This window comes from Phoca vitulina, unplaced genomic scaffold, assembly GCF_004348235.1.
Source record: "Phoca vitulina isolate PV1807 unplaced genomic scaffold, GSC_HSeal_1.0 scaffold66, whole genome shotgun sequence".
NCBI lineage: Eukaryota > Metazoa > Chordata > Mammalia > Carnivora > Phocidae > Phoca > Phoca vitulina.
Window position 1 is genome coordinate 6812992 of NW_022589769.1, and position 11425 is coordinate 6824416.

Genomic DNA, 11425 nt, shown 5'->3' on the forward strand with positions numbered 1-11425 from the left:
TCTGGTGCAAATAGGTGATTTTATTAAAGCACAGGGACAGGACCCATAGGCAGAAAGAGCTGTACTTGGGTTGTGAAGGGTGGCTGATTATATACTTTCAAGTTGGCAGGGGGTTAGGGGGTGCGTAAGTCTCTAAGGAATTTTGGAAGTAAGGTTTCCAGACCTTGAGGGGGCTAGCTATCGTTAGGAAAGGTCATTTTTTTACTGTCTAATAAAACCTTAGTCATGAGACCCTTCAGATATCTATCAGTGGGTCGTATGTTTGGAGGATGATTGTTAACATGTCTTGGAGGGCAGAAGTTTCCGAAGGAATTTGTATATGTTAAAGAAGACTTACAAGATTCTGGAGGTGTGGGTAATGTTAAGCTAAGATTGCCTTTTGCCCTTAGCAAAGTAGTAACACCTAGGCAGTTGAGTTCCTAGAGGAAGGTCACTCGACCTGTTTCAAGGACTTGTCAATGGGGTGTAAGTTATAAGGAAATTTAATTTTTTTCTTTTGCCTTTGTTCCCCACATCCAGATACTGGGTGTATGGAGGTAGAGAGGAACTGTCTATATTATCTTCACAATTTTTCTACAAATCTAATCTATTATAAAATTAAAAGGTTATTATTATTTTTATTTAAAGATTTATTTTAGAGAGTGAGAGATACAGCATGAGCAGGGGAGAGGCAGAGGGAGAGAGAGAATCCTCAAGCAGACCCCCCGCTGAGCGGGGAGCCCCAAGTGGGGCTTGATCCCACGACCCTGAGATCACAACCCAAGCTGAAGTTAAGAGTCAGAGGCTCAACCAACTGAGCCACGAAGGCGCCCCTAAAATTAACAGGGTATTAAAAAAAGAATCTACCTTTAATAACTGAGGGACCAAAGATCAGTGCCTGGCTATGATTTATTATTAACAGAACCTGAAGACACCAGGTCTTACACTAGTTTTAATATTCTCAAGCCCAATTCTCAAGCTTCAAGTGAGTGTAGTTTTTGGGCTCCAGTCGATTTTCCTATTTTTGACAGTTTTCCTACCTCACTCTGTTGGGAATAGTGGGAAAAGCAGTTATTTAAGTCTTCCCAAGGGTCTGGGCAAGCAGGTGATCAAAAGTGGTTAACAATAAAGGGGAAGAAAACGTAGAGTGGAAAAAGCCTCAAGAATCCACTCCTAGGTCTGGTATTAACTAGCACAAGAATGTAACTACCCGCAAACGGGTAAAACGGGAATTAAGATTTAACAATAGCTCCTAATCTGGCCACTTCACCAAAACAAAGGAAAAGCATTAACTCCTCAGAAGGCGGCAGCACCTGGGGGCCACGCTGTACTCTCAGCTAGGGGAGCAGTTACTAAAAGAGGGTCCTTGCCCTTTGCTCTCCTTCGGGAACTCACCCTTGTTCTCGAAGGCGGGGGGCGTGGGGGAAAATAATGCAGCTACTTCACTCCCCAAAAGCCGGGACTCAGACCACAGTCCCCAGAACTAATCTCCCGACACACGTCCTGACACTGCCGGACTCCGCGCTGGGAGTGACGCAGTGGGCAGAAACACTGCGCATGCGGGGAGGACGTGCGCGCGGGCGACGGGGCGTACTGCGCATGCGCCCCTCTCTTGGGAGGCTTTTTTTCTCACGGCAGGTGAGAGGCGGCCTCCCTTTCCTGCCCTCTCGCCCCGCCCCCTGCGCGGCGCACCCCGGGGGCGTTGCCATGGCGACCCAGGGGCCACAGCTGGCCTGCGGCGGCACAACCCTCCGGGTCTCTGAGGACCTGGCGGCGGCGACAACAGTGGCAAGTCATGGAGCTCTCAAGAAACAACGTCGAGGAGACCAGGAAGCACACGGGCCTCGGGCGTTGCAGGCATTTCTTCTGGCTGGGCGTGGTCTTCGACACGGTGGGCGCGACCCTGCTGTTCACCGGGGTCTTCGCGCACCTGCTCTTCTACGACCTGCTGCTCTACCTGGGTTCCATCATCATCTTCTTCAGCCTGCTGTGGTGGGTCTTCTGGTACACCGGCAACATCGAACTGACCGCTGAAGAGTCCTTGAAGAGGCCCTTCCACGTGCCCTCCTCCACCATGGTGGGCGCGCTGAGCCACCGCCTCTCTCTCACCTTCTGCAACGTGTCCACCGCCTTGACGCGGATCCGGCGGCGCTGCGGTCCCAGGACGTTCCTTCTTAGACCTGCTTCTCTGAGTATGACCGTCGCGGCCCGGCTCGAAAACCAGCTGGAGAAGGAAGACCAGGGCAAAGACGGACCGACAGGTGCCCAGGAGAGCGGCGACGTGCAAAACCTGGGCAGCGAGGACCTGGGCCCCAAACCTGAAGCTGTCCGAAGTTCAGAGGGAGTTCGCTCCCCGGGCCCTGATGCTGGGTCTCCGGGCCCCGAGGCTGGGCTGCCAGGGCTTGTGAAAGGATCGTTTTTCACTCCAGACCAGCCTCGGCCCCCAGCCGTCCTCCCCTCCAGGAGCCTGCCTGTAATCCCCTCGGCCTCTGCCCGCCAGCCTCTAGCCGTGCGTGTTTCCAGGAGCCAGCCGGCGGGCACTCTTGCCTCTGCAGGCCAGCCTGCTGCCTCCTTGGCTTCTGCCAGTCAGCCTGCGCTCAGTGTTGCCTCTGAGAGTCAGCCTGCTGTCCCCTTGTCCTCGTTGACTCAACCTACAGCCATCCTTGCCTCTCAGAGCCAGACTGCAGTGTCTGTGGCCCCTCAGAGCCAGCCCTTTGTGCCCGTGGCCTCTCAGGACCACTCCTTGGTTTCCGCGGCCTCTCAGGTCCATCCCCTGGTCCCGTTGCCTGCACACAGCAACCTCCAGGTCCTTTTGGCCTCTCAAAGCCACCCCCTGGTGTCTGCGGCCGCACAGAGCCAACTCCAAGTCCCACTAGCCTCACAGAGCCAGCTGGAGAATCTTCCTCCTGCCTCTCAAACTCCATCTTCAGGTGCTCAGGCTTCCCAATTGGAGGCCCTGGCCACCCCTGTGTCTCTGATCCAGTTCCGATCGTCCCAGTCTTTTCAGACCCAACCTGTGGACCTGCGGGTCTCCCTTGCTGTCCACCACTTTCAGGCCTTCTATCACAGCCAACAGACCCTCCAGAGCATCTCTTCCGTCCAAGAGATTGCTCCCAGCCCGTCCGCGCCTGTCCAGGAGTTTCAGAGGAAGCCACTTGCACAGGCTTTTGAGACTCCGCCACCAGCGGGCCAGGAGCTAAGTCAGGAATTCCCTGCCACCGCGTCCCCACCCCATGAGTCCCAGGCTCCAGCTTCTCCGGCCCAGCGATCAGTGTCTCCTGAGAGCACACCCACCCCTGCCTCAGAGAAGACAAGTCGCCCTCCCTAGTACAGAACTGGACCCGTGCCATCGGAGTGGCCGCTCAGGCCTCTGCCAAGTAAGTGCCTTTGGCAGAATCTTCACCTGCAGTATTCCTTAATTGTTTCCGGTCTGTGTTCTGATCGTTTCCTCGATCTCTTCTGCTGGAAAAAATTGAGTGGAGGTGAAGTGGCCTGTTCCTTCCGGGATTAGATCTTTTACACTTTGTAGGTTTTTTGAAACCTGGTGCGGTTAAGCTTTTACCTACTCAATCAGAGTGAGATCGCTTTCTTTTATTTAGGCTTTGTAAGGGCAGGGTGGTAATTAAGACATTCCATGAGGAGCTGTGGGTGGAGTGGGGAAAGGGACTCTGCACTGTTTCTGAAACAAGATGATTTTAGGTGGTACAGGGACACAGCATTAAATAGCAGTGAGCCCTTCAGTGGGAAAGTTTTCCCCTCTCAATTCTTTAGCGGTCTTTTTTGGTTCTATCAAGGAGAGCGTCCTTAGTGTGGAGTTAGTGATCGCCAACATTTTGGTAGGCAACGACCGCACCCAGCTAGGATTTAATACCATGTGTGTTCAGGTTATTTCAATGGATAACTTCTATTTATGCCAAGTGATACTGGTTTTTCTAATTAAAATAGTGATAGTTGCTTTTCAAAATACATTTAAGTGAAAAAACACTTAAACAACTCAAGCGTAAAAAATTAAGTGTGTAGTGAAACTTGAATGATCCTGAAGTTTGGAAACCATTTGGCTATTAGTAAATCCCACAAGCTTTCTACTAAATCGCAAGAGCCTTTGTGCTCACCTGTTTAATGAACTGTATGGTTGAGTCTAACTGAGGACCAATTCCACTTAACTCCCCAACCCCTTGTCAATTAGAAAGGTAGGAAAGGTCATGTGAAGGTCACAATTGGTGAGCCTGCTTCTCAGTGGGTTAAGTGCTGTTATAATGATATTCACTGCCGAGTATCCATTTCCTAGTCTTTCTCTTTAATCCTATTCCATAAATTACCTACTCTGGAGGGGGAGTATAGGGCAGAGCAATATTTGGAGGTTATGTCAATGCTCCTTTTTACAATGCTACCAACATATTATCCAAGAAGATTATTTCATATTGGTTGGTTTCATTTCCAGGGTGGGGTACAATTGAATATTCGGTGGAAGTCAAACTCTTAATTTCCTTATAATTTTCTCCAGTTCTCCTTCAAGAGAATGTATATAGGTGTATACACACATATATTCTATAGATAATCTATAGGGCAGAGCATTCTGGCTCTTTTGGTTTTGTACAGTTTGGACACTTGGATTTAAAATGAAATAAATTCAGTGACTTATGTTTATTTCTATTAAAAAAAAACAAAAAAGGAAAACACTAACAAACCACAGTAATTACAGAAGGAAAAGATTTAGTATGACAGAGAGAGATCATTAATTTTTTCCCATTAGTCATATCCTTTCGGGTAATTTATATGGTTGAATTAAGTCTCAATTTAATTCTTGAAGGGGGCTTGAGCACTTAACTAATGGCCAGGAATATTGGTAAACACATACAAAGATGGAAGGATGCAGGCCTTGCCATCAGAACGCTTTGTTACAGACTTTGTTCTTTAACTCAAAGGAACAACTGTAAAGAGAAGAAAATTTTAGACAAGAAAGGAAAAGGGGTTTACCTAATAATTCTTAGTGGAAGAATTTTTTTTTTGACAGAGCCATGCAGTACCCTTCAAATAATTATTTCACTGACCAGACATTTACTGAATTTCTGGTAAGGACTAGGCATTAATTACATGAGGCACTGGGGATTCAGAGTTAAGATGCCTTTGCTCTCCATATGCTCACTGTTTATCAAGGGAGACAGGTATAGAAATAACTAACACAGGGGCGCCTGGGTGGCTCAGTCAATTGAAGGTCAGACTCTTGATTTCGGCTCAGGTCATGATCTCAGGGTTGTGAGATCGAGCCCTGCATCGGCATCAGGCTGTGAGCTGGGTGTGGAGGCTGCTTAGGATTCTCTCTCTTTCTCCCTCTTACCCAACCCCCCCCTTTAAAAAAAATAAATAATAAAAATTGAAAAAAAAGAAAGAAAAGAAATAACTAATGCAGTGTGCTATAACAGAAGTCTAGTCCAAGTCTTTCAGAATACAGGTGTGGGCTACATGAAGGATTTTTGAGTTTGATCCCGAAGTAAGCGTTCATTGGGTGAGGGAGATGGGAAGAACATTCCATGCAAAGGGAAAAGCATCAGCAAAAAGGGAGAGGCATAATTAATAGTCCATGACTTGCTGGGGACATATCTGGGAAAGGATAATCTGATGCTATAGACATGGGTGCTTGGGACTCAGGTTGAGGTGGGGGGGAAGCTTTGAAGGCTTGTGAAGGATAAAGTGTACCTGTGGTCTCTGTTGTAAGGAAATGGCAATAGGCCAATAATTAGATAATAATTGCTAAGATCTCTCCCAGTTAGTTCTGAGCTGAAAATGGACCTCTTAGACATTAGCAGCAGTTTCTAACCCAAGTGGGGGCTCCATGGGCATTTATCTTGGAAAACACTTTCAGGTGTTTATTTACTTGTACATAATTTTTTTTTTTTTTTTTGCTACAAAGATGAGATCAGGTAGAACGAATAGCAAATGTTATGATACATTTCTCTATATTGACTGTAAGATACATACTTACCTAAAAGAAGAATTGACACATTTTTTCTATGAAGGCCCGGATAGTAAATATTTTAGGCTCTGTGGGCCAAGAAGCAAAATCAAGGATATTATGTGGCTGTTTATATAAGAAGAGAGAAAGCTGCCCCCAGTTTGCCTGGGTATGCGGTATAGTTACTTTGATTCCAGATGCATCATCTGGAGACATTCACCTAAGAGCAGCTGGCCTGAGACCGAGGGTCAGGAGCGTGGCCTGGCCTGTCAGGCCTACAGCCAACCCGGTGTTTCTCTCTGCCCCAGTGACACCCAGACCTGAGGGTGCAATTCTCTGCTCTCAGAGAACCTGGCTCTGCCATCTTGGTCCGCTGGTCTGAGGACAGGTGATTGCCAGAGTCTCTGACTCCCAGACTGAGATTCCACTGGGTGGTGCCTGGCATTTGCCAGTAGCGGAGTCTAGAATGTGTAGGTGGTGGCGTTCAGGCCCTGAGCAGACCACTGGCCAGACAGGCAGGCATTGGGAGCTCTGGGGAGAGCAGGGGTAGAAGTGGATGCCCAGGTTGGTCTTTGGAGCTCGCAGTGCTAGGCCGCAGCAACACAAAAACGCAGAGCGCGGAGGGGTGCTCCTGGTATCTGGTGGGTAGGGGCCAGAGGGGCCGTACACATCACGCAGTGCACTGGCCAGCCCCTCACCACACAGACTCATCCCACCCAGAACACTGTTACTGTGAGGTTGAGGAACCCTGATCCAGAATAATTAAAAAAAAATTGCTCCATAGATCATGAGGTACTTAAGGAAAAAATCTTTTTATCCTCAGAGGACTCGTTAGCTCTTAAATAGTCATGGTATCTTCTAGACCAGGAAGATTTTATTCACCTTTGTTTTATTTATCTTTATATTCCCATTTTGAATCAACACAGACGTGGGGGCATTTATTAATAACATATAGCTAACATTTATTGGGTGTTTATAACATGCTGCACTAAGTTACTGTACTAAGTAATTTACAGACATTGTCTGGTTTCTCGTAACAATCGGGTAGGCACCATTATTATGTCCACTTCAAGGAGGGTAGACTTGACAGTGATTGAAAGGTTAAGGCAGGGGCGCCTGGGTGGCTCAGTCGTTAAGCGTCTGCCTTCAGCTCAGGTCATGATCCCAGGGTCCTGGGATCGAGCCCCACATCGGGCTCCCTGCTCAGCGGGGAGCCTGCTTCTCCCTCTCCTGCTCCCCCTGCTTGTGTTCCCCTCTCTCGCTGTGTCTCTCTCTGTCAAATAAATAAATAAAAATCTTTAAAAAAATAAAAAATAAATAAAAAAAAAGTTAAGGCATTTTCTCAATGTCAAACGAATAGCGGAGCTGGAATTAATGTACAGTTGATGTATAATTTGTTACAAGGTGGAGATTATAAGCTTTCCTTCCAAGTTAAAGTTATTAATGAGCCTTTTTTTTGGTAAGCCTGTCAATTGTCACTTAAGCTGCAATACTCCGGATAAGTCTATGGGTGACTTTTCTGTTGAAAGCTTTACTCCCAGGGGCACCTGGGTGGCTCAGTCAGTTGAGCGTCTGCCTTCAGCTCAGGTCATGATCTCGGGGTCCTGGGATCGAGTCCTGCGTCATGCTCGCTGCTCCGAGAGGAGCCTGCTTCTCCCTCTCCCCCTCCCCCTCCCCCTGTCTGTGCGCGTGTACTTTCACGTACTTTCTCTCTCCTGAATAAACAAATAAAATCTTTTTTAAAAAAATGAAAGCTTTACTCACAGAAGGAGAATGAAAATCAAGAATTGTTCCACTCTGTTTATAAATACCATCTGAAATAAAAATTGCTTTTTTTCTTTCCAGAATCACCAAAGTTTCTACAGATTTAAGTGCCAACTTTATAAAAGCACAAATACTTACCTTAACCTCGTTTTGGAAACTTCCCTGTGAGTCCTGACCTATCTCAGACCAGCAGGCCTGCTTCACGGCCTCTGCCAAGTATGCGTGTGTCAGTGTTGGGGGAGACTTTTCCAGCTTCAGATCATAAAGTTCTTTATTGCCAGAATTTTAAGCCATAATAAACTATGCTATTCCAAATGAACTTTGTTTTAAAATAAGTTGGTTTTTAAAATAGACATCTTGCGAAGGCATTCCAGCATTCCAAGTGGAAAATAATGCCTCGCATACTCTGCGTGAAGATGAAAGTAAGTACACTTCCCACAGATATGGACATTGGAAAATGTAAGTCTGTGTTTTTAAGGGTACTTGGCGACCTCACTAACGAATAGAAAAGTTAGCACAATCAGTGCATTGTAACATGCCACAATTTATATGTTCATTTTGATTTAAGGAACATGAATTTCCCATTTTCCCAAGGACTTTAAAATCTGATTGGGTTGTATATTTTAATGATAAATAAAATTCATTTGAGAGTATCCTCCTCTTATATTTTTTCTTTATATCAGTAGATTATTTATGCAAGAATGCTCTAATGGATAGTTTTCTTTTGAAATTTTCAGTTATAGGCAAAAGCATGTTTTTAGATGGTATGATAGTTTTGATCAAAACTTCAAAAAATTTAAGCTGCTTTTATATTTCTTCCCCTTTTCCATCGTATACTTCCATAATTCTATATCTAATTTTAAAAAATTAACTCACTGGAAGACTATGCATTGCAGATACTTAGAACAAAGAATGATAGGACATTAAACTAAGTGAAGTAAGCCAGTCACAGCAAGACAAATACTGTATGGTTCCACTTACATGACATTTCTCATATGACAGAATTGAATTCAGGAGACAGAAAGTAGAGGGGCTGGGGCTGAGGGTGGGGGCAGGAAGTTGTATGATGGGTATAGCCTTTCAGATGAAAGGAGTTCCGCGATTGGTTGCACAACAGTGTGAATGTACTTAACACTAGCAAACAGTACACTTAAAAATGGTTAAGATGATGGGGCACCTGGGTGGCTCAGTTGGTTAAGTGTCTGCCTTCGGCTCAGGTCATGATCCTGGGGTCCTGGGGTGGAGTCCCGCATCGGGCTCCCTGCTCAGCAGGGAGTCTGCTTCTCCCTCTCCCTCTGCCCCTACCCCCTGCTCATGCTCGCACGCGTGCGCTCTCTCTCTCTCTCTCTCGCACTGTCTAAAATAAATGAATAAATTGGGGCACCTGGGTGGCTCAGTCATTAAGCGTCTGCCTTCGGCTCGGGTCATGATCCCAGGGTCCTGGGATTGAGCCCCTCATTGGGCTCCCTGTTCCGTGGGAAGCCTGCTTCTCCCCTCCCACTTCCTCCTGCTTGTGTTCCCTCTCTCTGTCAAATAAATAAATAAAATCTTTAAAAAATTAAAAAATAAAAATGAGACTCTTTGAACTCTGTTATTTGTTTTTCACTGTCACTATCTCGCCAGCCATTTTCACAACTGAGTTCTGACTATGTCAGGGAAATTATATCAAATGCTTGGAATAGTGTTGAATAGAATACACATTGATTTTTTTTTTCCATTCTCCTTTTTTTTTTCCAGAATACTCATTGATTCTGATTCTTACTCAGAATGATGTCAAGTTTGACCTTAATTACTAGAAGAATAAAACTAAGTCCAAAATACTTCAGCGTATTTTATATATTTTGTGGGAGAAACAAAAGAGAGGATTCCAGCCTTCAAGAAGTTACAAACGTGTAAAACCAGATTTAACTTGCATATTATGAACTTTAGAGAAACTTAAAAAGAAGGCAAAAAAGGGAAGGTACAGAACAAGATTGATAGTGTCCTAGTTTTTTACAAACACACATACACACACACACACAAGCATGTGCATGTGCGGGGTTTTGCACACTCTGAATAGGAATACCAGACACCAGACACCAGACACTAATAACAGAGATTGTTTCTGGGCAAGGGCCATGGAGGACTGCAGGGTCAGGGGTTGGAGGAATACTTACTTTTCAACGTACAGCCTTTAGTACTATTTAATACAATTTTACTTATTCTTTTTTAAAGATTTGAGAGAGAGAGCATGCGCAAACATGCACATGCATGAGGTGGGGGGAGGGGCAAAGGGAGAGGGAGAGAATCTCAAGCAGACTTCCCGCTGAGTGGGGAGCATGATGTGGGGCTTGATCTCCTAACCCTGAGATCATGACCTGAGCAGAAATCAAGAGTCAGACCCTTAATGGACTGAGTCACCCAGGTGCCCCTCACTTTTTCTTTTTTAATCATGTCCTTAAAAATTAAAATGTTCTGGTGGCGAGGGAACAATGAAGTAAAATGCCTCGTTATTCTTTCTGAACTCAAGTTCAAACCACTAATATGATATATTTTTTAAAGGAGGCTATTAACAATGCAGTAAAATGCTAATTATACAGATTTGTTGGAAAGAGGACTCAAACTGAGGGCTGTCAGATTTTAGCCCAGACTCTTGCCACGAACTACCTACAAGATCTTTTTTTTTTTTAAAGATTTTATTTACTTATTTGACACAGAGAGACAGACAGCGAGAGAGGGAACACAAGCAGGGGCAGAGGGAGAGGGAGAAGCAGGCTTCCTGCAGAGCAGGGAGCCCGATGCGGGGCTCGATCCCAGGACTCTGGGATCACGACCCGAGCCGAAGGCAGACGCTCAACGACTGAGCCACCCAGGTGTCCTGGCCTTTGGGATTCTTAAAGTCAATGGTCAATCATTGGTCCCTAGATTAGATTGGTCCCTATCTATTTATTAGGTCCAAATTTTGTATTACTTAAAAACATTCATTCGATTAGAAACAACCAAAATGTCCATGAGTAGGAAACAACTTTAGTTATGATATATCCATTAAATGGAATACTGTGTTCATAAAAAGAACAAGAAAGGTCTTTAACTCCCCAAAATGGAAGGATCTTCAGGATATATGATAAGTAAAAAAAAGCAATGTGCTGAAAAGTATGTAAAGAAACACTGGAATATGGGCGCCTGGGTGGCTCAGTCATTAAGCGTCTGCCTTTGGCTCAGGTTATGATCCCAGGGTCCTGGGAATGAGCCCCTCATAGAGCCCCGCATTGGGCTCCCTGCTCAGCGGGAAGCCTGCTTCTCCCTCTTCTACTCCCCCTGCTAGTGTTCCCTCTCTCGCTCTGTCTCTCTCTGTCAAAAAAATAAATAAATAAATCTTAAAAAAAAAAAAAGAGGGGCGCCTGGGTGGCTCAGTCGTTAAGCGTCTGCCTTCGGCTCAGGTCATGATCCCAGGGTCCTGGGATCGAGCCCCGCATCGGGCTCCCTGCTCGGCGGGAAGCCTGCTTCTCCCTCTCCCACTCCCCCTGCTTGTGTTCCCTCTCTCGCTGTGTCTCTCTCTGTCAAATAAATAAATAAAATCTTTAAAAAAAAAAAAAGAAACACTGGAATATGTAAGCACTTTATATATATATGAATATATATAAATGAATATATAGAATATTTGAATGAAAGGATTTACAAAAAAGTAATAACATTTTTTAAAGAGAGAGAGTGTGAGGGGGTGGGGGTGGGGGAGGACCAGAGAGGAAG

The 11425-nt window shown here is 45.5% G+C and overlaps 1 protein-coding gene across 1 annotated transcript; it reads left to right on the forward strand.

Moving 5' to 3' along the window:
• The first annotated feature begins 1603 nt into the window (after window positions 1–1603).
• Window positions 1604–8348, forward strand: LOC116624401 (fibrous sheath CABYR-binding protein-like). The gene is made up of 2 exons (XM_032392246.1): window positions 1604–3356; window positions 7778–8348. The coding sequence occupies exon 1, from the start codon at window positions 1775–1777 to the stop codon at window positions 3305–3307; it is 1533 nt and encodes a 510-aa protein (XP_032248137.1). The 5' UTR covers window positions 1604–1774; the 3' UTR covers window positions 3308–3356; window positions 7778–8348.
• Window positions 8349–11425: the final 3077 nt, after the last annotated feature.